At 48.2% G+C, this 24,017-nt stretch overlaps 12 protein-coding genes across 12 annotated transcripts; 4 read left to right on the top strand and 8 right to left on the bottom strand.

The window, feature by feature from the left end:
• Positions 1-377: 377 nt before the first annotated feature.
• BDW70DRAFT_78698 (copper metallochaperone ATX1) lies at positions 378-988 on the bottom strand. The gene is made up of 2 exons (XM_073744850.1): positions 683-988; positions 378-561 (listed from the first exon to the last, which is right to left on the bottom strand). The coding sequence occupies exons 1-2, from the start codon at positions 774-776 to the stop codon at positions 410-412; spliced, it is 246 nt and encodes an 81-aa protein (XP_073594376.1). The 5' UTR covers positions 777-988; the 3' UTR covers positions 378-409.
• On the bottom strand, positions 956-4,545 carry BDW70DRAFT_139504 (uncharacterized protein). The gene is made up of 4 exons (XM_073737396.1): positions 4,257-4,545; positions 3,021-4,205; positions 2,286-2,958; positions 956-2,229 (listed from the first exon to the last, which is right to left on the bottom strand). The coding sequence occupies exons 1-4, from the start codon at positions 4,357-4,359 to the stop codon at positions 1,230-1,232; spliced, it is 2,961 nt and encodes a 986-aa protein (XP_073594375.1). The 5' UTR covers positions 4,360-4,545; the 3' UTR covers positions 956-1,229.
• Positions 4,546-4,549: 4 nt separating this feature from the next.
• BDW70DRAFT_78684 (kinetochore Spc25 family protein) lies at positions 4,550-5,647 on the top strand. Its single transcript, XM_073744849.1, has 2 exons — positions 4,550-4,999; positions 5,066-5,647. Exons 1-2 carry the CDS (start codon positions 4,771-4,773, stop codon positions 5,608-5,610), a joined length of 774 nt encoding a protein of 257 aa, XP_073594374.1. The 5' UTR covers positions 4,550-4,770; the 3' UTR covers positions 5,611-5,647.
• Positions 5,648-5,774: 127 nt separating this feature from the next.
• On the bottom strand, positions 5,775-6,528 carry BDW70DRAFT_139501 (bL32 family ribosomal protein). Its single transcript, XM_073737395.1, has 2 exons — positions 6,088-6,528; positions 5,775-6,033 (listed from the first exon to the last, which is right to left on the bottom strand). The coding sequence occupies exons 1-2, from the start codon at positions 6,422-6,424 to the stop codon at positions 5,996-5,998; spliced, it is 375 nt and encodes a 124-aa protein (XP_073594373.1). The 5' UTR covers positions 6,425-6,528; the 3' UTR covers positions 5,775-5,995.
• Positions 6,529-6,846: 318 nt separating this feature from the next.
• Positions 6,847-8,159, top strand: aspD (septin aspD; the record flags this gene model as incomplete). The annotated part of the gene is made up of 6 exons (XM_073739298.1): positions 6,847-6,973; positions 7,035-7,163; positions 7,216-7,297; positions 7,352-7,489; positions 7,557-7,770; positions 7,821-8,159. The coding sequence occupies 6 exons, from the start codon at positions 6,847-6,849 to the stop codon at positions 8,157-8,159; spliced, it is 1,029 nt and encodes a 342-aa protein (XP_073594372.1).
• Positions 8,160-8,412: 253 nt separating this feature from the next.
• Positions 8,413-9,674, bottom strand: BDW70DRAFT_78598 (guanylate kinase). Its single transcript, XM_073744846.1, has 4 exons — positions 9,476-9,674; positions 9,295-9,405; positions 9,023-9,225; positions 8,413-8,938 (listed from the first exon to the last, which is right to left on the bottom strand). The coding sequence occupies exons 1-4, from the start codon at positions 9,573-9,575 to the stop codon at positions 8,666-8,668; spliced, it is 687 nt and encodes a 228-aa protein (XP_073594371.1). The 5' UTR covers positions 9,576-9,674; the 3' UTR covers positions 8,413-8,665.
• A 1-nt stretch (position 9,675) lies between these two features.
• BDW70DRAFT_78672 (putative Golgi matrix protein) lies at positions 9,676-11,048 on the bottom strand. The gene is made up of 4 exons (XM_073744848.1): positions 10,579-11,048; positions 10,245-10,524; positions 10,069-10,175; positions 9,676-10,021 (listed from the first exon to the last, which is right to left on the bottom strand). The coding sequence occupies exons 1-4, from the start codon at positions 10,892-10,894 to the stop codon at positions 9,795-9,797; spliced, it is 930 nt and encodes a 309-aa protein (XP_073594370.1). The 5' UTR covers positions 10,895-11,048; the 3' UTR covers positions 9,676-9,794.
• Positions 11,049-11,840: 792 nt separating this feature from the next.
• Positions 11,841-12,803, bottom strand: BDW70DRAFT_78623 (uncharacterized protein). Its single transcript, XM_073744847.1, has 4 exons — positions 12,528-12,803; positions 12,376-12,434; positions 12,185-12,316; positions 11,841-12,113 (listed from the first exon to the last, which is right to left on the bottom strand). Exons 1-4 carry the CDS (start codon positions 12,620-12,622, stop codon positions 12,001-12,003), a joined length of 399 nt encoding a protein of 132 aa, XP_073594369.1. The 5' UTR covers positions 12,623-12,803; the 3' UTR covers positions 11,841-12,000.
• A 1,209-nt stretch (positions 12,804-14,012) lies between these two features.
• Positions 14,013-14,324, top strand: BDW70DRAFT_161458 (uncharacterized protein; the record flags this gene model as incomplete). The annotated part of the gene is made up of 1 exon (XM_073740983.1): positions 14,013-14,324. One exon carries the CDS (start codon positions 14,013-14,015, stop codon positions 14,322-14,324), a length of 312 nt encoding a protein of 103 aa, XP_073594368.1.
• Positions 14,325-15,414: 1,090 nt separating this feature from the next.
• On the bottom strand, positions 15,415-18,165 carry BDW70DRAFT_139486 (glycerol-3-phosphate dehydrogenase GUT2). The gene is made up of 5 exons (XM_073737394.1): positions 18,007-18,165; positions 17,308-17,894; positions 16,983-17,242; positions 15,602-16,930; positions 15,415-15,549 (listed from the first exon to the last, which is right to left on the bottom strand). The coding sequence occupies exons 2-5, from the start codon at positions 17,748-17,750 to the stop codon at positions 15,479-15,481; spliced, it is 2,103 nt and encodes a 700-aa protein (XP_073594367.1). The 5' UTR covers positions 17,751-17,894; positions 18,007-18,165; the 3' UTR covers positions 15,415-15,478.
• Positions 18,166-19,558: 1,393 nt separating this feature from the next.
• BDW70DRAFT_78478 (cytochrome P450) lies at positions 19,559-21,641 on the top strand. The gene is made up of 4 exons (XM_073744845.1): positions 19,559-20,149; positions 20,220-20,977; positions 21,043-21,161; positions 21,249-21,641. Exons 1-4 carry the CDS (start codon positions 19,781-19,783, stop codon positions 21,554-21,556), a joined length of 1,554 nt encoding a protein of 517 aa, XP_073594366.1. The 5' UTR covers positions 19,559-19,780; the 3' UTR covers positions 21,557-21,641.
• A 526-nt stretch (positions 21,642-22,167) lies between these two features.
• Positions 22,168-22,968, bottom strand: BDW70DRAFT_78470 (uncharacterized protein). The gene has a single exon (XM_073744844.1). The coding sequence runs from the start codon at positions 22,789-22,791 to the stop codon at positions 22,384-22,386; it is 408 nt and encodes a 135-aa protein (XP_073594365.1). The 5' UTR covers positions 22,792-22,968; the 3' UTR covers positions 22,168-22,383.
• Between the last annotated feature and the right edge of the window lie 1,049 nt (positions 22,969-24,017).

Here is a 24,017-nt window from a genome sequence, read left to right as displayed (position 1 = left end):
GGAACGACACTTCCCAGCGCATGCTAGGCGAGAAATTACACCATATTCACTATCTGAGGGCTGTGCTGTCATGACTGTGGATTGAGGTTTTCATTGTGAGGAGTTGTTGACGCTGTTTCTGTTCATTTCTTGGACATTGTTACCTATTGTATATATTATGATACCCAGCGAGCATGGTATGCGCTGTTTCTGCTGCTGCCCGGACGTAAGGATTTTGCATTTATCTACTAGAAGGAAATACAAAGACAACATCCTTTTATCAAGTGCAATATACCCTATGATTGTGTGGCGTCTGTATGCCTCCTGTCATAGTTTCACGAATATGTCCATATCGACCGCTTATTAAACAGTTTCACCCATTCCACCATAGCTGTCGGATCCCACTGTTATATCTAGGCAATCATAAAAATCAGACATCCTTGGCCTCGCCGTCAGCTTCTCCGGCATTCACGGTCTTCCCAGTCTTTTTGATCGTCGCGAGAACCGTCTCGTACGGCACAGAGGCATCGGTGACAACGCTTGCTGTCTGAGAGTCGAGGTTCACGTCAAATGATTTAACGCCTAATGTAGACTGATTGTCAGAATTTCGACCGGTGATGCAGTGACAGTATGTATGATTCTTGGGGTTTGTTTAGGGTGCGGTGACGAAAACGAGGGGGGAGAGGGGCACTCATTTACTAACCATCTAGCTTCTTGAGGACACGCTCGACGGCACCGGAGCAGCCGCCGCAGCTCATGCTCACGTTAAATTTGTAATGATGCTCCTGGTCAGACATTGGTCTGGAGTGTAGGGGTTGAAGTGTCAGAAGATGTGGTGAGTTTGCTGGTGTTTTGGACAACGACGCAGTTTGGCCAAGTGGAGACGCGGGACGGAAGGATAGATTTATATTAAGATATGTAGGTGAAACTGAGGCCTGCTATTTCGAGTTTGAATCACACCGTCGTTTGTACTATTTGAATGAGTAGCAGTGGTTTTTATACTGTTTGGTGCTTACGTCTTTTAACAGGGGACAACGCACAGATGGCTCATAGAACCCAGCTATCAACTCATCGAACCATGCATGGTTGAATATTGAGATGGGGTTGTGGTGCATGTCTGATCGAATCATTTGTGTACAATATCATTATACGCCATCAATATAAGCCAAGAAGAAATGTAGATTTCGTGATACAAAGGTATTCCAGAATAAGCCCAGAACAATGAACTTGGAAGGGGTAGCAGGGTGGCTTTAGAACCCTGCTGCTCGTTTCTTCTTCTTCGCCTTGATCCCACCTTTTCTGCTTGCCTCACGACTCCCAAATACTCCCCGCTCGACTTGAGTCATAGGAACATCATCTGTAAGCTGGCTGCCTTGAAAACGTATTATGGGCGGCTGGCCTGTTTCCGGCTGGCTACCCCAGGCTCCTCTAACAGCAGGTACAGGGGAAGAAACGAGAGGCGGCATAGGAGAATCATGACTGATTTTCTTTAAAGTCTGTGAAACATTCTTCCGCGATTTACCTTTTGAGACCTTGTTCTTGGCAACCAGTTGTGACCCTTCGGATGCTAGTAGATATGAGGCTGGATCGAGTCCCGGTTTCCAGTGGTTGAGTACGCGTTCCGCACTTCGAGAAATCGGTCTTGTTTTGTTGTACCTTGTGTAGGATGATAATACTTTGAAAGTTGGCCGCTGGTCCGTCTGGCGCTCGGGTAATACCGAGTCCCCTAGCGTAGAGCTTTGCGCGGCTACGGTATCTGTCTGCGACAGGACGCTCTCGTCAGCGGAACTCAACAGTGCCCCATAAGAGGATTTCTCATCGTTGAGTCCCGATAGGGTGATCAGGCCACTGCTAGAATAAGCGGACGATGTCACATCTTTTTTCGTGATAGACTCAGCCGCTTCTTTTTGAGGTACCGAGATAATCTGGGAAAGCACAATATCGGCTACAAGCTGCCGAATAGCCTTCTCTTTTGTGATCCTAGCTCGTCCGGGTACGTCAGAAGGCAAGTCGATGAGCCAATGATTAACCAGTCGATCATATATAGCAATCAGGTTCAACTTCGAAGTCCCAATTGGTTTTCCTTGCTGGGTCGACCGCGCGCCGAACGAATCGTATGGCTGTATAAGGAACCTGGCTTGATTCCCGAGCACTGAACGGTCTGACTCAGCTTGAAAGACAAAGGCAGCTAAATCTTGAGCGTTCTGGTCGATATCATCTAGTGTAGGTGACTTCCGCAAGGATTCAAGCCTGATTATTTCTTAGTAAGTTGCTGTCGTTGTTTTAGGATACGAGATGTGACATACACTGTCTGGCAAGTAGGACCTTGGAAGGAAACATGACCAGCGATTTTCTGTCCCATTTCCTGAATCAGGCTCTGGAAACTGCACTCCGTAGTAATTTGACCGTCCTGCGGCAGTATGTTCTGAATTCCAATCGCTATCGTGTAAATATGTGTGTAATCAAGCGTGAATTGCGGGTTTGCCAACTGGGCTATACTGCCAATTCCAAGGTCTGACAATTTATCATCACACACGGGTTCGTCCAAGTCATCAACTATAAACCCACTCCTAGAGTGTATCACCTTCTTCTGCGATCCAGCATGGCGGAGATTTTTGACTCGTAAAATGTCGCTAGCATGCAAACGCTCGGTTCTAAGACCACTAGTCGAAGGTCTTGAGTACAATGATTCCTGAACACGAAGGCTTGAATCTACTGCAAAGACCTTGACGAAACTCAAGCCGCAGTCCAAATGCTGATAATCCATAGCTGTGGGAGTGATTTCTTTGAAGACAAGTGTGGAGAAGTGTGCGTCCATCGAAAGAGCCTCAAAATCTTCTGTACGGACGGATGTCGCTGGAACATGTAGAATGAATGGATCAAGAGCAGTCGCTGAATCACGCATACACTCAGGTGGTTCAGAGCAATAAAAGGCTAGCACAAAGTGATTGAGCTTAGAAAACAACACTAGGTAGAAATCTTCGGTAAAATCTAATCAGTATCAAGGAAAGAAAATTTTCCGATGGGGTCGAAATTCTCACCATCATTTACTGTCAATGAAGCCAACTGTAGCGTCGTGTCGTCTGAATCGCGAAAATGACGCCAGGAGAGACGCGACGATAGTGAGAGCCCTATATCATCATCGACGGGAATCGAAGCTGGAATAACCTCAAACCAGACGAGTTGGGAAGTCGTGAGAATGAACATGTGCGATGGATTACGGGTACTCCTTCTGATGCCTAGGATCCATTCGGATGGCCTATTGAAGCTGAGCTCCATCGAACAGGGATACGCCCGGTTCTCCTCCATTCGGTAGAGCATGGAGCATCTTCTGTCACAGACAATAAGATGATTTCCATTCACAGCCCACTCAATAGCTAGCCATCCGTCATGTCGGGCATGTGCTCCTGCGTTTTGATCTTCAATACCAGCCCATGGAAGAGTACCCGAAGTCACACGTGAGGCGACCCAGTTGTCCTTGTTACGCTTGTGCTGATTGCGTAACTCCCAAACACCCCAGTTACCATCCTCATCAACGATAGCAAGCTGGCTTGGGTTCCAGGGATTGAATTTCACGTCTGCGTGAGCGGCGCCTCCAGTGTGCGACGTTGATATCTCCAACAAGAAATTTGGATCGAGTCGAGAAACCTGATGATCAAGAACCACATCATTGTTGGCTCGCTGAATGGGAACTGAGACGGGGGTTCTGCGATAGAGTGGCCTGAATACGAACGTAGAGGAGAAGCGAACCGCCATAAACGTAGCTCTCTCCTCTGGGGCATTGGAAAAGCAGATCTGTCGAATAGGCGCTCCATCCACGTGCCATTCAATATGATCATAATCTCCAATCGTTGGAACACGCAACTGAGTCGGCGTCACTTGCTCCAGTTCTACCGTATCGTGGGCTATTGTCCGTAAGGAAATGGTATTGCCGCATTCTCCAGACGCAAATGCCACGATGGGGACCGCTCGGCGTCCTGACGAGTCAATATCAAAATCCACTGCACGCCCAAAGTCAAGAAGCGCGGACACCAAAGTGTTACATGCTCTGCTTGCTGCTGTGATGGTATGTGAAACTGTTTCACTGTGAGCAAGGCCGTAGCCTGCAACAAGCTCAGGATAATCCCGAGACAATATCGACCGTTTTATTGTTGAAAATTGTTCAACTGATATTATAGGAGATTGTACAGTGGTTTTGGTCACCCCGGTAAATGATATGCGCGGCGCTTTTCGAGTTGTCAGTAATGTAACTGATAAGAATATCTCAGGCAACTTACGATGAACCAGAGTCCGCAAAAACTCCCACGACCGGGTGTCCGGGTGATAGACAGGCTTTCCTAAGTGCCCATAGTGCAGTGACTTCGGCACATTTTCATCCATTGGGTCTATCTCTGAGTCTGGCCCTGCACAGAAGTTCCGACCCAGCAAGCATATCGAGAACTGACAAGTCTCCTAAGCAAGATCCCGTGATAGCAGGAGGGAATGTAAGCAGGCCGCAAACTGATGTCTTCGCGGTGCAGCTGTCAACTGCATCTCCTTTGGTGCAGATGTCTAGGATGAAGTCATATGGACGCCGAAGTGTTAATCAAGTTGGATCCTGTGACTTTTTCTGCACCTAAATTTGTCCGCGGCGGACCGCCAAGCCTTCTGGTTGCGGCGCAACAACAAACAACAGAGCAACTTCTTGTCAATGTCATTATCGCTTTCTGCTTTATTAAGGCGACTGTTTTTGCTCGTAATCGATCCTAGGTCTCGCACCCCAGACTCTACTACAAGTTTCCAGTACTAAGCATGTCCTCATTTGATCCATCACTTTCGACAAGCGGTATGCGGCCCCCTCTGGCTTCTGCAACAGCGCCCTCAATGGCCGACTCGCTTCCTAGCATCAACTTTGGGTTTGAGGAATTGCGCAGTCGCATGGCCCAGTTTACAGCACAGTTTGATGCATTTATCGAACGCGGCAGGAAGCAAGTTCTGGAAGAGAGGAATCAGTTTAAGATTGGCCTAGCTGAGCTACAAGGTGGGTTTCTAATGATCGTTATTGAAAAATATAGAGAAAAGGTAGTTCTAATAAAGTGTTGGACAGAGGATGAACGGATGAGGCAACGAGACATTGAAATTCTCAATCTTAAATCACAAACCCACGAACAGACCCTTCAGAAAGAGGCCGCGGAAGCCGCCGAAATGCACGCTGCCGTTTCATCTGTCACATTAGAACGTGACTCCCGTCTCACGAAACGCGATCGGCTGAAGCAACAGATTGAGGAAACACAGAAAGCCATCAATCAAAAACTGGAAGCGCAGAAAACCCACTCTCGCTATCTTGACGCACAGGCGCGTCTAAACGTTCCGGAGCTTGAATTTTGGCAAGATTATTTGTGCTTACGAATTGAAGGTGCGGGTAGAGAAGATCGGTTGAAGTTCGTTTATAGTCATCTGCTGGAGAAGGATTGGGAGGCTGAAGCATGGTTTGAACTTGGCACCTCCAGCCGCGACTATGAAGTATTCCATTCACGCCCCAAGCTGAATAGGGAATATTTGGACCGGGAGTTAGACATATTGAATGAGGACCGCGACTTTGGCGCTTTCTTGAAAAGGATGCGCAGGCTATTCATTGAGGCACTGAAGTGAAAGCTAACTACATTATGAATGATAATGCCATATTCTGACTTCTAATCTTGCAACCTGGTGACCGTCAACGAGCATAAATGGAAAGGTGCGGTTGTAATTGACGTGCTGTTGCCCTCTTGATTTACTCAATTTGTATTCGGTCACCGAGTTGAGTAAGGAGATTCTAAAAAGCTGCTCAGTCGACAATAGATTTCGCCACTTGGCCAAAATGTTCTTCATTCGAGATCCATATATCAGTACATCGCAAAATCCCATTGCTAATCCAAACGCCGAAAAGTCATGCACCGCATACATGTGATATCTATACAAATACAACCTGGTCATGGGTTCAACCTTGACATTTCTTGATTTATCGTCACCCCGTTTTCAAACGAATAGCTACACTTCACGCCAATTGAGTTTTACCCCATTGTTTCTTGATATCTAAATGAAAATCCGGTCAGACAGTTCAAAATCACGAAAGCATGTAAAACTTACTTTCAACGCAGTGTTGGCATAGGACATGAGAGCGTTTAATTTGTCCACATGCGGGGCAGGTGTTGAGGTTCTTGACGTCCTTCAGAGCCTTGCCAGCCATCTGCCTATGTCGCTTCTTCATGTGGGATGTCTTCTTTTTGGGGACAGCTCGGAGCACAAACTCCCATAGGTCCGTTAAGACACCAGGTACGTTCAGAGTAAAAGCGGCCGGACGAAGAGCAGCGGAAAATAAAACTGAAGGTTGTGAGGAGACACCCATGCTGAAAAATCTTGCTGATTTGGAAAACCGCGGCAGTATTTGAGGAGATCGCGCGAAGGAAAGCAGTCGCAGAGCCATTTTAGCGGGCTATGTATCCTGTCAGAAATTTGCGGAAGGCGTAGGCGTTACGGCGCAAATTGGGCAACTGATATGGTGCGAGAGCTGACGTGCATCAGCGGTTACCAGAAATTGGCAAATTGAAGCTTTTCCCGACACCTTCGGTTTGCTGGGTTTGGATCTGGAGAGGCGCTATGCCTAAATAGGACTAGAACCCCCCTGACTGGAGTTGCGACAACAATTAAAGGGGTCTATCATGGCTGCTCTCTCCCTCTCGATCGATACCAGACCAGCTCGATTCTTTGGGGTGAAGTCTCGATCTTTTTCCCGAAGTAGGTTTCCTCTGCGAGCTGCACTTCTATATCCCGTTTCTTGCACCTTTTGCATTGAACTCCTACAATTGACCACCTATCTACTTGACATTTCTCATCCCCTTCACCACCATGGCCACTACGAGTTCCGCCCCGACTACTGTCTTCCCGCGGAGCCATGTCGGTTTCGATAGCATCACTTCTCAGATTGAACGGAAGCTGCTGAAGCGTGGCTTCCAGTTCAATGTCATGTGTGTTGGTAAGAGCCATCTATCTTCTTCCAGCTGGCCCGATGTGCTCGATGCTAAGCCGATGAACAGGCCAGACAGGTCTTGGGAAATCCACTCTGATTAACACTATCTTCGCCTCGCACCTCATCGACTCAAAAGGTCGCTTGACCCCTAACGAACCCGTACGGTCGACCACGGAGATCCAGACTGTTTCCCATAGTAGGTGGACGTTCCGTACCATCAGCGACTTCATCCTCTAACGGTCCTACAGTCATTGAGGAGAATGGCGTCCGTCTCAGACTCAACATCGTGGACACTCCCGGATATGGTGACCAAGTCAATAATGACAGATGGTATAAGACTACACCTGTTGCTTCTTGACTTCATTTTGGCTAACATGTCGCTAGTTGGGACCCAATCGTGAAATATATCAAGGACCAGCACTCGGCATACCTCCGCAAAGAGCTTACTGCGCAGCGTGACCGCTACATCCAAGATACCCGCATTCACTGCTGTCTGTTTTTCATTCAGCCTTCCGGCCATGCGTGAGTTTAGATGTCCTATCGGCATGTGTTGTGTACACGTAGCTAATAACTTATTTGCCTCTGAAAGTCTGAAACCTATCGATATCGTTGTTCTGAAGAAGCTGTCCGACGTTGTCAATGTCGTGCCTGTGATCGCAAAGGCCGATTCGCTCACCCTCGAAGAACGCCAGGCGTTCAAGGAGCGAATCAAGGAGGAGTTTGCCTTCCACAACCTCAAGATGTACCCGTACGACAATGATGAGCTTGACGATGAGGAACGTGCTGTAAATGCCCGCATTAAGGTATGAATTTCCGTGGCGTCCAGTTGAAGTGTCTCGTCTAATGATATTAGGACATCATTCCTTTTGCTGTTGTTGGAAGTGAGAAGACTATCGTCGTGAACGGCCAACCTGTCCGTGGGCGTCAGAACCGCTGGGGTGTTATCAATGTGGAGGATGAGAGCCACTGCGAATTTGTTTCACTGCGGAACTTCCTTACCCGTACCCATCTTCAAGATCTTATCGAAACGACAAGCCAGATCCATTACGAGACCTTCCGTGCCAAGCAGCTTCTGGCATTGAAGGAGAGCAGCGCTGCGGGCGGTCACACTGGCGGTAGCCGGCCGATTAGTCCCTCCGCTGACAGGGAACTAAGCCGCAACTCGCAGCGTGTCACGATGAACGGCTACTAGCTGGCGAGGAGTAATAAACCCGATTTAAATAAAGCTTAGTCTTCTGGGGCCAGCTACTCTCGGCAGGCTAACGACTCAAGACTTTAGCCCTCGCGAATATTTGCTTCGTTCTATACTCTACCTCCGAACTCCGTATCACCACCCACTTCCTTCAGCATGCTCTTACAGATATCCCTTTTTAACTCTAGGTTGTTGTTGTTTTTTTTCGTTATAATTATTTTTATCCTCTTCCCATTACAGGGAAAATGACTGGGTTTACCTCAATTTCCTACTATTTCGTTTTGCGCGTCCCGAAAAGAGAACTAGCATGCGAGCATCAGCGTCGATCTCGTCATTTCATGTACTTAATTTCCTTAATATTCAGGTTTAAGGGAAATATATCCTTGACTCTCCTTTAGCGCTTTTCAATACATGGTAGCCGATACTGGCACATGCATTTGAAAGGTATTGTACAAAAAAGCGTGACATTGATGTTACACTTGCTGTCTTGAAGAGTTCAACGCCGTCTATGCCTCGGATCCAAAATTCCCACCATCGACAATATAGTCCTTTAATTCCTTGTACGCGGACTCCAAGTCATCGTTGACGATTACCTTATCGTGCGCGCCAGGTTGCTTTGCATACTCAAGCTCGTTCTTCGCCTGCGTCAACCGTTTTTGCAAGCTCTCTTCTGTCTCGGTGCCGCGGCTACGCAACCTTCTCTCTAGCTCTTCGACAGACGGCGGCGCAAGAAATAAGAACCGCGCGTTTAAATCGGTTTTCTTCACTTGCTTCACCCCCTATTTGGGATCAAGTACAGGCGTTAGTCTACTGACTCAGAGACTCCACAACTTCGCTTCGCAGGATGAATTTCAGCAACCAACCTCCATTTCAATGTCTAGGATACAGATCCTTTCTTTCGCCGCGATATCCTTCACGGCCTGCACGCTTGTCCCGTAATAGTTGCCGCCGAACTGGGCATGCTCGATGAAGCCATTTTTGCTCACTAGGTCGAGGAAGTCCTCCTTTGTTGTGAAATAGTACTCACGGGCATGTTGCTCGCCAGGCCGAGGGGCTCTAGTTGTGTCTGACAGTATGTCAGAAACGCTGCCTTTATGAGAACTCCAATTATTGGGCGAAAGCGGGGTTCACAGACGAGAAACAGAGAAGCCGAAGGTGTCGGGATACTCGGCGAAGAGCTTCTTGAGTAGGGTTGATTTGCCAGTTCCAGAGGGACCCGACACTACTACGGGGCGGAACTTTTGTACTAGATTGTCCGTTCATATTAGTATGGATGTTTGTAAATAGAGGATATGAAGATAGGTTCCTGAGATTACCTGCACTAGTAGCCATTGTATATCTTTGAAATTGAAATAAGACTGCTGGACGCTTGACAGATGCTGACAGTGTTCCACAGATTTTCGGAAAGGTATGCATATACTGGTATATTAAAGAGAGATGTTGCGTTTCTTCTATGACTTCTTTTGCACATATCTAAGTAAATTGAGGCGGTAAGTTGAATCTGACCGCTTTCAGCACAGATAAGGAAAAGCGTGGATATTCGTGCAACCAATGGGAGCTATGGGTGCTGCTATATTATGATGTTGTCTAAGTTCATTGGGGGGACATGGTAGGAATTGCTGTATATCTCCAGCTTCACTTCGTCAATGGAATATTATCATGGGAAGAGGCTTGTGATTCTTGTTCGAGAAAATTGGACCACAATTCTGCAAGCGATTCCTTGCTTGCTGCCCCGTTATCCCGAAATTCAGTCGCTAAACTTGGCGTACTAGGCGTACGATGCATGGGTGAGCCAGGAACTCGGAGCCTAGCCGAGGCCCCTGACGTTCCTGGACGAGCCAAACCCGCCTGCTCACGCTGTTCTGAACGAAGTCAATGTCACTCTTGATTAAAGCTTGGTGGAGCATACCGTCTGACCACCCCAACAACGCCGCGATGAGTTGTAGAATCTGAAACTTTTTTGGATCCGACCGGTCAAGTGCGAGGAAGTGGAGTAGATGATTCGTGACAATATGCCTGTTTGTGCACCATTAGATTGGATAGCAGAATAATAAAACAAGAGGTAATTCAAATATTCATGCTCACCGGTCAACATTGTCTTCGGGCTTCCCCTTCTTGAGGAACCGCAGCGCTTTTGTTAGGTGGTCATTCAGAGTAACAGCTTCATGTCGAAGTTTGCCGATCAGGAGGTTCTTCTCCCTGACTTCTTTTTCGAATGGCCGGACCCTCTCAAGCTCTTGTTGGAGGTCTTGTAGAGACTTCATTGCCTCTGATTCTTTTAATTTGGCCTCATTAAGTGACTGCTTAAGACCCTCGAGCTGAGAATCAGAGCTTTCGACTAGTTCACGAAGCTCTTGTTTTCGTGCTGCAACAGATTAGCGGTTTATAGAGTCGCGGACTATGACGGCTAAGCACCCACCGGCCTGGATTTCTTGAAGAGCGCGCTGTAACCCATCCACAGCCGCTGCTTGAGAATCTCGCTCAGCAGAAGTTCTTTCATATGCGTCCTTCAGAGTAGTCAACTGTTCCTCTAGGTCCATAACCTTTTCCCCAAGATTCTCTCTGATCGAACGTTCCTCCATGGCGAGCACTTCCCAATTATGCATAGCCTCCTTTGCTTGTTCGAATTCGGACTGGAGGTACGACTCCTGCTCTAAGAGGTCATCTTTTTCCCTAAGCCAGTTTTGTTGCGAGAGGTTCGTTCGTTCGCGTAGTTCCGAAAGCTCTTTCGCCATGCGCTGGTTTTCCTCCGACAGCTCCGAGATCTTAGCCTCATATTCTTCTTTCGTGTTTGAATTCTGTTCCTCCAATTCCTCTATCCTCGACCTCGCCTGGGAAATCTCCTCCTATGTTATATTAGCGCAAGTATCAAGGATTTGGTCCAGCACTGTACGTACAGCATCTTCCTTGAGACGCTCGCCAAGCTGCGCTTTAATGGTATTCACCCTTTCGAGTAAGCCACGGTACTGAGACTCCGCGTGCTCCTTTTTACTCTCGGCATCATCCAGTTTGCTCTGTAAAGCCTGCATATCTGTATGGTGCTTCGATTGTATCTCTTCCAAGGATTTCCGCATATCGGTCACCTCGGCGCGCAACGAGTCTCGGTCTCTTACAAGGGCGTCAAAGCGGTCCTTGGATCGGAGAGCTTCTAGAATTGGCGACTTTGCTCTGGAATCGTCGGAATCATTTTCGGCGTGTCCATGGTCAGTCGAATTGGCATCAATCCCTTTCCCATTTGTAGTCTCTTCGGCCGTGTGGCTGTCCGTCGTGTCTGGCTGTACGTCCTAGCACTCAAATTTAGCATCGAGTAAGAGAAGCCATTTATGTCGCATTATTACATTCGCTCCCGATAGACCACTCCTATTATCATCTGAAGTATTCAAATCGGCGGCGTCGGGTTGGCGAGCCTTGTTCTTGTTCTTGGATTTTCCCCCTGGCGGGAACACTAGTTAGAAGGAGCATGGCTGCGAAAGAAAGCGAGAAAATAATTAACATCTATGCAACAACGTACCCTCAGGCATTTTTAATATCTTTCTTCAACGGAGAGCCTTTGTGGCGCGTGAGATGTAGTGCTATGTACTGGAAGCATCGGGGCTGGCGGCCAGAGCTGTCAACATCACTAGCGCGCAATTGCATACTCATGCTGCCAGAACCTCTGCTGACTGTACTCCGCACCAGTTTCGTCTCGGGGGTCGAGCAACCATGGTCCAACTCATCGTAGATAACTATCTTTTACTTTCAATAAGATTAGGTTGGTCTTAACCGTTTAAAGAGCCAATAGACTGTCGACAGTTGGATTTGGCCAAGCTTGGTGGTAAGCGTGCTGTTATTTGATTGAGCATCACGATACTTGTTGGGAGTATGAGCATCCAAAGAAGAAAGCCTGATTTTGCTGAGCGGCCCAAGATCGGGAGATAGAGACTCGCATCAACCACGATGGAAATAGTGCGGTGACTGCTGCTCGTTATTCCAATTCATTTGAAAACATATTAAATGCAGCCTGACGGAGGGAAAACGCCACTCGCCTTCGACAAATACTTGCGCAGTCTTTCTGCGACTACAGAAGTACCTACCTAGCGAAAAGCTACCGCATTGTTGAATGTTAAGATGCCGTGGATAGTACTCTGTATTTCTCCCTCCACAAGCTGATCTATTGGCTGGCTTCTCAGATCGTCGATTCTGATTCATGACATCAACGGATTCGGAGGTTGCTCACCCTTGCTTTGGTGTTGAAACCTCGGCTCCCGAGGGCATCTACCGGACACGACTCTAGGACTTTCCAATAAATTAGTTCTGACAATATATATGGAGGAGCTGATATCAGCTTGTCCCGTGCTTATGATAAGTTCAATGTACATCATCGCTCACCCGCCAGAGCTCTGATGAGGATATAGCAATGTCAATAGATATGACAGCAAAGGGACGTAGACCAGTGAGCTGTACGGTAACGCCCTGCGAGACATTCGGGAAGGCCCATCGCATAGAACAGTGTACTTTGGCGACCTTAGAAGTACGGCTGCCGAGGACCGAATCCGCACCTCGAAATCGCCGACCTTACCGAACAGGGCTGGCCTCCGAGTATTGAGAGCTGCTTTCAGTACGGAGCACTCCGTACGAAGTGCAAGACGCCTGATGCACCACTACACATTATGCATAAATCGGTCTGAACACAGTGTGACAAACGCAGCAACAGTTGGCCGATACCCAATTGGAGTTTCGCAGTTGGGCGAGCACATGATAGGCTGAAAAGCTGCTTTGCTCATGCGAGTCATTTGGCCGTGACTCCGAGAAAGCGACTAGAGCTCCCCTGTCGCTCCACTTGAAGATGGATAAGGGAGTTTGTCCGCGTCCCTCGTCAGCTGAGGGAAATACACTTTGTCTGGTTCGTTTATACTTCCCTAGCGGATTCCTGATCCTTTCAAAGAGGGATTATTCGACCTATCCAAGAGCTTCGCAAGGTTTGGACAATCAAGCATTAGTGCTGCAACCGGAGGTATGTCGTACTACGTGCCGACATGCACAATAATATCAATAATAACGATAAAACAATCATAAGATTGGCTGGTCAGACAACATCATGATCGATAGCTCGTCTTAACCGGTTTCAAGCCACTGGGCCCAGAACGGCTCAAACACCGAATTGGATCTCCCAAAACACATGCAAAACCGTTACGCCAAGGATGATACTTGGCCTTATTAAGGACCTTACGAGGCGCTGCTACAGCGGGTGAGCCCGTACGCAACCCCACCCGCCACATGGCCAGTCACAGTCTGGCAGAGGCTCAGGTTACCGTTCTGGAGGTTGCTCCTAATCCTGTTATTTCCCGACATCTCCATTCTGGTCCAAAAACAAAATAGATATGGGGTCGAATGTCAATATACCATAACGGTTCGCCCTCGATTCCTTTCGTGAGGCAGCAGTTCCTGCATTTGCATGATTTAACGATGCGCGGGCCCGTATTCGAGCAGCAAGCCGCAAGAAAAAATTGCAGAAGCCTTCGTCAATCCCCGCAAGCAGTTGTTGTCTTATTTTTTTTTTCTCCCTCTCTCTTTCATGCCGCTGTGCTCCTGTAACGAGAGACTCGATCCACGATTTGCCCACACCACCCCTGCTCCACCTTTCAGTGCATTAATTTGGCAAGGTCCGGGGCCTGCGAAGAACCATGCCCACCAGGATCCTCATCGATCACTCTTCTTCTTTCTTCTTTCTCTCTCTCTACCTCAAGATCTCCTTCATTACTACTACAGAAACCCTTGAGCCACTATCTTCTCGTCCAGCTGTGTCATAACCGTGGTCATCAAGTCAATCCCAGCGCTGTCCAAATATTGCAGGCCTACTATACCTTACTCTAAATGGCCAATTCAACGTCTTCCGATCACGAACCTCCTTATATGAGGGCTTTGAACGCTGCCAGGAATGGCGAAAAAGGTGCCCTTGAAGGTCGAGATGGAGAGATTCTAGCGTCAGCTCGCGACTCAATATGGCGGAAAGTTGAAGGAAATCCGAACTACTTGCTGAATCGACATGAATTCGCATTGTTCAACTATTACCGACAATACTACGAGAAGACCCCGAAAAACAAAGAAATCGTCCGGAAAGCGGTTGCGCGGTTTTGGGACAACTATTCAGAAGGACCTTCAGGATCTGGAACGGCAAAGTCATAACACGATCTTTCAGAGATCGCAAATACCTAGCACTCTTCTCGCCTCGGCCGTCAACATCTGGCGGGTGGCCGGCACATCCTCATACCTGAAGGTTGCGTTCCTGAACGCCGATTCCATGGGGGCACTTGACTCCTCTTACCAGCCGAGGCTTTACTTGGAGAGCGAAAGAGTTTGCTGGGCCTTCCTTGTAGCATCGCCATTGGACAGACTCTGGTAGTCTCAACTAATTTACTGCGCATCTACTATCGAATAATCGTACTTCTACGGGTTTGGGGAATTCAGCCTTCTTCTCAGTTTGGTTAGGATTCTTAGGCGTCTCTGGCACAGCGGATCCATTATATATAGTGGATGGAGTTTTGGTTTTTTTTTTCTATTGCATTCTTTCTCCTCTCGGTTACTACGAAATGTATCCCTTGCCATTGCTATTAGTTTTCCAACCCTGCATATCCCAGTTCAAATGAGTTTCATGCATGCAGGACATCGTTTAGAGTCCTCGTTATGCCCAGATAACACCCCCTTTATTACACGCTGCAAAAGTCTTCTTGCTTTTGGTGATATGTCCTAAACGGAGCTGATTCAGAAAAGCACCATGTCAGGGATGTTTCAGACGCATCAACCCACAGCTTCTTCTGTTGCTGAAATAGACGTATCAGATATTAAGCAAAACGACAATGTTTTTAGCTGAATGGCTGACAATATGCGAGTAGTCACTATTCAGCCCGTACTCCCTACTCCATTTACAGGCTTGAGGACCGAATGTCAGCATTTCCTGACAGCTGTCGACGTGCTGCTACGTAGGGCGAGCTTTGAAAAGACGACGTCATATCACTCTTGACTTCTATCGAACGATTCCCAAATTTGAAACAACACTGACATTCTACCTCAAATCTACCGTGTTAGCAGTACAATTTACATTAATTGAATTTATTATGCTCTCGTTCTTATAATCCATGGCGAGCCTAACCGCGTCGGACGCTTTATGCGCTCAAGCATACGAAAAGCTGGAGCGTGTCCAAAAAGAGGCAAGCCCCTTGCTACCTAAGGATACTACCACAGTGCACTGCAGACAATCTGTCCCGGTATGGATATTGGAATAAAGTACATTTTCTATTATTGTCTATAATAACAAAGATGTTTTGGGATGTCGTTAACGTCTATTTGTTAGCACCGGCCTCGCTACCCATTACTGGATTATGTGTTTCTGCGAGCACGTCCGCAGGGGGCTCTGCGAGGATATTAGTATCGATACCTGCCTTAAATATTCAGTGGGTACTCACCAGTTCGCGTGAATGCGCCTCTCTCACTAGCAAGCAGCTGTTGAACTTTACCATTCTCTACTTGATCTCTAGTCACGTTGAGGAGGTCTGGGGCCAATCCCATTGAAGCCAGAAATTGCACACTGTCTTTCCACTCGACTTCTTTCCTGTTCTTATCCCAATGAAGTTCCTCGCCCATCAAGTCGATCACTGTAGGAAGCGCTTCGAGGGCAGCTTGGGCGTTAAGGAATGCCAAGCGGGTTCTTCGGGCGATGACATCGACTGCAGTCTGTGCGTATTCGTGGCGAACGGCAAAGCGGACCTCGCCATCAATGAAAGGGTAGAGGGCTGAGATGCGCTGTCCACGGACGGGGAAGCGTGTCTGTGTGGGAGAAGAGAGTGCTGCCACTTGCCACGCTCGGTCTCCGTACGACGTGGTTAAGTGCCGAGCCACGTCGGTCTCAAGGCCGTAATGTTGAATAAGATTGATGAACAGAGTCTTGGACCAGCCATGAGCTCCGATCAGGCGAACCTGGTGAGTTTGGCATGAGCCATCGAGCGAAGCATTGTCGGCAACTAAACCGCGTCCGCCAACGCCACTGATATCGGGGACATCGTGCAATTCACGGGGCTTGAGTTTGAATTCTTTGATGGCCTCATCAACAGCTTCTTCAGCCATCTGACGGTAAGTCGTCCACTTTCCTCCAGCGCAAGTCAACAGCCCCGAGGAAGAAACAGTGATGAGATGGTTGCGGACAAGAGCTTCAGAGCTCTTCACCTTAGGATCGCGCACTAGAGGTCTAATTCCGGCCCAGGCAGCAAGAACATCGGATCGGCCAACGTTGATGTCGGGCGCCAGATAACCTCTGATTTCCTTGAGAATCCAGTCGATATCCTTCTCAGACGGCTGAGGCTGGCGCGTAATCTCTGTTGGGGCATCTGTCGTACCAGCTATCGTGTTTCCTTGCCAGGGAAGGAAGAAGATAACACGGCCGTCAGATGTAGACGGATCGATGAGGCCCATGTTTGAAGGACTGTAGTAACCAGGCAGAATAACGTGGACACCGGAGCTGGGTGCGACAATCTCCTTGGTATTGGGATCGTCCATCTTTCTGATGGAATCAGTGAATGGACCGGTAGCGTTGATGATACCCTTCGCCCTGATGGAGATCTCCTCTGCTCCTTGGCCGTCCCGTTCGGGAATGCAGTCCTTAAGCCGAGCGCCGTTCAATCTTCCCGACGCATCCTTCGTGAGGCCTGTGACTTCCATATGATTGACAACAGTGCTACCATATAGAGCAGCCGTCATTGCGAGCGAAACATTCATTCGAGAGTCGTTGTGAGCACCATCTACAATATTAGCGCCTCCACTTCAATTTCCCACAAGTCACAGAACACATACCGTAGTAGACCATAGCACCGAGAACGTTATCCTTTCGAAGCATGGGGAAAGCCTCAATGGCCTTACTCTTTGGCAAGAAGTAGGAGCTCTCAATTCCTTCAGAGCCAGCTAGCCAATCATAGCATTTCGTACCGGCCCAGAAGTAGGGAATCTGCCACCACTTTTGAACTGGTACCATGATCGGGAGCCAGCTGGAAAGATGAGGAGCGGTGTTCAAAAAGTACTTTCGCTCCCTTAGAGCTTCCTTCACCAATTTATACCTGAAATCCAATTCAAGAATGTCAGTCTTGATCGCACCCTTCGAAACAAACGCAGGTATACTGACTGATTGTAGTCCAACTCCCAAACAGCCTTTTCCAGGTAACGCACGCCGCCGTGAACAAGTTTGGTACTCTTGCTACTTGTTCCAGCACTGAAGTCGTCTCTTTCGACCACTGCTACCTTTAATCCACGTGTTGCCGCATCGAGGGCAATTCCTGACCCTGTAGCGCCTCCGCCAATCACGAGAAGGTCATACACATCCGCATCATCACCTGAAGAACTGCGCTTGAGATCTTCAATTTGCTCAAGGCGCGACTTGATTTTAGGAAAGCTGGGAGGCACAAGTTTGCCTTCATGATAACCGGGCGGTGGAACAGCCGGCGCTTCGAGGCCAGGAATGTTGCGGGGACGGATCGAGAAATAGAGGGCACCTGCACCCACGGTTGTAACTGCGGCAGTACCATAGAGGAGAGGTCGCAGTATCCTGCGAGTATTACGAGACGCCATTTTGCAAGATGTGTGAGATCAAGGTCGACAATTCAAACGTATTTGCTCGCAGCTGACGTTGGACTGTCGCCGAGGCGATGAGAACGGTTGCGCAATCAGTATCTCGAAGAATGTTTTATGCGCGCAAGGTAATATCTAGAATATCTGGATAATAAATAAAGAAGTCAGACTTGATAACGTTCGCTGGAAGAATTGAGGCAAGACAAGCAATGGGAAGGGAGAATGCGACAAAGGATTTAGTTGGGGCCGCCCATACCTATCACGGACGAAGCTGTTCAAGATAGACGAAAGACAGAGGGAAAATGAGAGGGATAAGAGTGAGCAGGGTATAATGATGAGAAAGAGAAGTAGAAAGAGGTGATGTCTGAAAAGGAATCCCAGGAGGATATGAGGACGTGGACGAAGGTCGTCAAGGTGGAAATGACCGGGTAACCTTCCATTCTCTTATACTGCGTCATGACGTTTCCCCAGCAAGTGCGCCGCATGAATGGTATCCGGTTGACCCCCTTCAGACTGCCAAGTTCTAGCAGGTCCAGCACATGCGACCATTGGAGCACAATTGCAAGTGGAGCGATGACGGCTTCGCGGCGTAAATCCAGGTTGTCCCACCAATAAGCCGCTCGGCAGACAGCAGGCTTAGAATCGGGCCTCCATGTGACCAGCAAAGGATTTTTTGGCGCCAGAGGCCAGATTCCAGAGGCCAGGCTGGCCAGCATCCAGGAACAGCCAGACGATCGGGATTAGAAGAATCCGTCAGAATCGGGAGACAGTCCATCCCGTGACCAACCTGAGCTTTTGAAATAGGCAGGTGTGTCGAGGTAACTTCCTTCGTCAGGGTCTTCACCCAGGCTCACCGGCGATTCTGGACTGAGCGACTGCGAAGATCTGCCAAGCGCATTCGGACCTGATTTATTGGGGCTCGACCCACTGACTATAATCTTGGAAGCTATGATGTTATCAGCCGCGGAGTAATTATCATGCCTTACAGTGTTTGATTTCTATTGATCCTTTGTGTATACTCAAGAGTACAACTTTTCATAAAGGGGCACGGAGCGTCTCCCGAAGCCAGGATCATGCACTCGGCAGGATGCCGATAATCGACTGGCTGAGTATCATCATTACTATACTTCGATGGAGACTCCAACGTGGGGCCTTCTGTGACGCATTTATTCTAGCCATCGGCTGCTATCCAGAGTTCCTGCGGTGATCTCAGGACAAGCGCGCATGTGTTGTCTTGCTTCCCGTGAAACAGAAACATACACGCCCGTTCTTCCTAATGACTGGTTCGGGATTGAGAGTTGTCGTGCCTACTCCGATTCGGATGTGAGCATCGTTCTTCGGCTTCGTACATGTATAATGATCTGTCCCATCCCGTATCCGTGCCAATCTAACTTCAAAATGGATGCTATAAATCTGGCCGCACTTTCACTAACTCAGCTACAGGGTCGACGGAGTGGTTTTCTCATCAATGCAAATCAGGAAAATTGTTTGCCTCAAAGTTCTTCACTTACCTCACTGCGAGCACCTGCCTCGAGCAACATTTCGTCGGTCGAAATTTTTCTGAAAAGCTCCACAAAGGAAGATGAACAATCCGCTCTCAGAGAATGGGCTCCAAGAAGGACTCTTAATGTCTGATGGACACCAAAAGACTAGAGATATGGAATTATACCGGTGTTGTTAGGCGGAATTGTTCCGGGTGCGGAATGCTCTCGGTTGCTCCCAACAAGAGAGCGTCGCCGTGGCGAATCAACAACCACGCATCTCCAAAGCCTGACCCTGTTACCCCAGGTCGTTCAGAAAATGTGGGGTGGATCTAAGCGCCTGAACCTTGCTCATAGCGCTCTGTGAGACGGAAAAGTTCCTCTCGAAGTGGAGATGGCAAGGTCAGCTAATTCTGAATGTGACGTTGGCATACTATATGAGAAAGCCCCAGGTTACACTATTGACCCTCAGGAATCCAAGAACTTCGAGCCACACCAGATACAAACGAGACATTTCAGTTACAAACGACAGAAGCTACCTGCGCTAGTATGGCCATCGCCGAAGCGTTGTTGTTTGTCAACGACAGAGCCGTCGAACATCCCCTGCAATTCTTGACTGCAGTTGCTTTCGCGATACCTCTGCTTTACATTATAATCAATGAGTTCATTCGGGCTTCAGCTCGCATCCCCGGCTTCAAAGGGCCTCGTGGACTGCCTTTGATAGGCAATCTGGCGCAAATTCGAAAGGACGCAGCCGAACAATATCGCATCTGGTCCAAGATATATGGACCCGTCTACCAAATCCAGCTAGGAAATATCCCTGTCTTAGTGGTCAACTCTGCCGCGGCTGCGAAAGTCCTTTTTGGGCAAAATGCACAAGCCCTAAGTTCCAGGCCTGAGTTCTATACTTTCCATAAAGTGTGTTCAGAATAACCCTGCTAATTTCTCCTCGATTCAGCACTTGACTGGTTGCTAACATAGTACTCAGATTGTCTCGAACACAGCTGGTACAACGATCGGTACTTCCCCCTACAGTGAGTCGCTGAAGAGGCGCAGAAAGGGCGCAGCGTCGGCTCTCAATCGGCCCTCCGTCGAGTCTTACGTGCATCATCTGGACGTCGAGTCCAAGGCGTTTGTAGCGGAGCTTTACAAGTATGGGAATGGTGGGAAGACAGCCGTGGATCCCATGGCTATGATTCAGCGTCTCAGCCTGAGTCTTGCCCTTACTCTGAACTGGGGAGTACGTGTAGCATCCCAGGAAGAAGAACTTTTTGACGAGATCACCGAAGTCGAGGATAAAATCAGCAAATTTAGAAGTACCACGGGTAATCTGCAGGATTATATTCCGATCCTGCGTCTCAACCCGTTTAGCAGCAACTCTCACAAAGCGAAGGAGATGAGAGACCGGCGTGACAAGTACCTCAGTTCACTCAACCGGGACCTTGACGATCGAATGGAGAAGGGTACCCACAAACCTTGCATCCAGGCCAACGTAATCCTTGACAAGGAGGCCAAGTTAAACTCTGAGGAGCTCACCTCTATTAGTTTAACCATGCTTTCTGGAGGTCTTGATACTGTCACAACTCTCGTGGCTTGGAGTATCTCTCTTCTCGCTCAGCGTCCCGACATCCAGGACAAAGCAGCGAAAGCCATTCAGGAAATGTACAGCGAAGGCCAACCGCTGTGTAACCCTGCAGACGATCAAAAATGCGCTTATGTCGCTGCTCTGGTCCGTGAGTGTCTCAGGTTAGTATTCCCTCTCATCTCGCCCTCGTATTTGTGTCGGCATCTAAATTGAGACGCCACTACAGATATTACACCGTGCTTCGTCTCGCCCTGCCGCGCACGTCAATTAGGGATATTACCTACGATGGTAAGGTAATTCCTAAAGGAACTGTATTCTTCCTGAACGCTTGGGCCTGCAACATGGGTACGTCACTATCTGTTCCATATTTTTAACCTCATTCATCACGCAAGCCCGAGACATCATATCTGAACTCACATTTTGGACAAACAGACCCCGAAGTATGGAGTGATCCGAATGAATTCAGACCAGAGCGCTGGTTCGAGCAACCCGATGCGCCCATGTTCACTTACGGAATGGGCTACCGCATGTGCGCTGGCTCACTCCTCGCCAACCGCGAGCTGTACCTTGTTTTCATACGTACTTTGAATAGCTTCCGTATTGAACCTACCGGCGAGAAGATAGAGTGGCATCCTCTGAAGGGAAACTCTGACCCGACGAGCCTGGTGGCGATACCGAAGAAGTACAAGGTCAGGTTTGTTCCAAAGAATGAGGTGTCGCTTGTTGAAGCATTGAGTTAATTTCACTGAGGCTTTCTTAACCTCTTTCTCCTGGGGATTTAATGTTCGTAGGCTTTGCACTGAGATCAATCATTTTATATAGAATGAGAAGCAATAAGATGGAATAGCTCAAAAGCTCACTCTTCTTCCTCAGGAAGCATTGAGACAGTACGTTTTTGATCGCCGCGCCAAATTTAGACCCTATGCCTAAGGCGATATTACCTGTGAAGCTAGCCCAGGTTATGGCGTTCACACTGAATAGTCTTACAGTTGATACGCGAGTATACTTAGGACATAATAATCATTGTTATAATTGCTTTGTTATCTTATTATACAGAAAGATCCCTGAACACCATCCCATCCGTGCCAAGCACCAAAGCAAATCCAATGTACCGAGCCTAAGCCAACATAAATAAAGCAAGAGAGGAAGAAATAGGAGAAACATAACAGTCAAAAAAAAAGGCGTTAGATGCAGTGTCAGATATGTCGCCGGAAATGCAATAAAATCATACGCCAGCTCCCACGTCGTCGGCAACCAAGATTAAGCTCCTCCCATGTTTCCCTGTGATCTCATTTTATGTTCTCTTCCATAAGCACAGTTTCATCATTTCAGCGTCAAATCGTCCGACCCAATCTCGGGATGAACAGTAGCGGGGTGAGTTGCATCTGCAGGGGAGCATAGCGAGGTTTTACCGGAACGATGGGTATACTGCAACATTGTAAAAGGATAGAGCGGAAAGAGCGGTCTAGAGGAGCAGAGTTGGAGGAGGTACGCTGAGGGTTTCGTTCGGTATCACGAATAGTCAGTTGTTGACCAAGATGTTGTGTGGCATCGCTATTCCGAAGTATTATGAGGTTAGGCGTCTCTTTAGGTCGCGAACATGGTCAAAGCAGCTCGCATAGTCCCGTAATTCGGTCTGAGACTGCGACGATATTGGAGATGTTTGTGATAAGTTGCTCCGAAGGGAAGACAACGAGGTTTGAGACGATGAAGGCGACAATGTCTTTTGATAATGTGGTCGGTAGGAGTTCCAAGACGAAGTTTGAGTCGTATCAGGACCCGACTTGGTTATGGCGGCACGTCCTGTCAGTCTAGAGCTTTTTCTAGAGGCCACTCTTGAGTCTATTGTATAAGAAGGTGCCGTCTCGTGCGACACATCGAGTTCGGCCAGTCTGCACGACTGGGAACAGTATGGTGCCCCCAAAGTTTGACGGTCACAGACCAGACAAAAGTCAAGAGACCACTCAGTAGTCATGATGGCAATTCAGATGAATGGCACCACCACACCAATTTTCGGGCGAGACAGTCGGAGAGTAAAGATGAGCGAATGTCCGGATAGAGGAGGAGGTCTAGGACTAGACTTGTGCAGGTGAAAACGGCTGTGCTAAGCTGGAGCGAAATAGAATAAGGACCACGAGGTAGTTTTATACCGAAGACGATTGAAAAGACGTTATAGTTCGAAGTGATGGAAAAATATTGCACAATATAGCAAGCAAGTTGGGTCAGAGGCTGAGGTCGAGGAGGTTATGCGTTCAGACACTGCAGTCACCTCATAGTAAGCAAATCTAATATCATCATCGCAGCCGTATGACCTGAGAGATTCGCTGGCCCTAAGCGGGACGGAAAGAGAGACAAGAGGTAAGGGAAGATCCGACAGAGAGATGGACGTTATCCCAATCTAAGAGAGAGAATGTGAGTGAGCAGGCTAATGGGGAGCCGATGATAAATATTATAGAGGGATTTTCGACCTTGGGGGAAAAGCTGAGAGGATAGGCGCTATGATGGAAGTGGAGACCGATTAGTCCCAATGCATGGATGCATGATGCATGGACACTTGTACTACGACACATACGCTCTAGTGCTATAGGTTTCTTCATTAGCATCATCGCCTAAGGTAGGTACTCGCTGTTCAATCATCAGAAAAGAGTCGACTGCTGATTATTTGGTGCCTTTCGTTGATCTCCCTTCCGCTGTGGTTGGAGTGGAGAATGGGAGAGGGGAAGCCAGAATGTGGGCTTTGCGCTAGGCTTCCCCGGGACTAGCATGCCCAATTCAAACTTTTTTGCGCAGCTGCTTTGGTGGGACAGGAACCCATCACCACTCAGAGCCTGTCACGCCCTGGGTTTTCATCTCCTCCTTCCCAAGAGAACCTTAAGGTTGGCAAATGACCTCCAGGATCAGGAATACGCAAGAATGCTCGGAAAACTGACCTCGGGAACAATTCGAGCCATTCTTATGACCTCTGAGAAATTAATAATGCCTTTGCACTTTGGTTTTTTGTTGTTGGGTCTCGACGACAAGCAGTGTTGGCCAGCTTGTCAGTCTACTAGCCACATAGCATACAGCACCGTACCACTGGTGGGCTCGCACAGGCCTCTACAAATAAGTATACGGTTAGTTATACATATATAATATTACATTTATTATTGCCTTGACCCGCCCCATCCGCCACCCAGAATGAACATTGGATTGTGGAGAACA

The sequence above is a fragment of the Aspergillus foveolatus genome, assembly GCF_047715535.1.
Source record: "Aspergillus foveolatus strain CBS 279.81 unplaced genomic scaffold BDW70scaffold_37, whole genome shotgun sequence".
NCBI lineage: Eukaryota > Fungi > Ascomycota > Eurotiomycetes > Eurotiales > Aspergillaceae > Aspergillus > Aspergillus foveolatus.
This window is presented reverse-complemented; position numbering and strand designations above follow the sequence as displayed.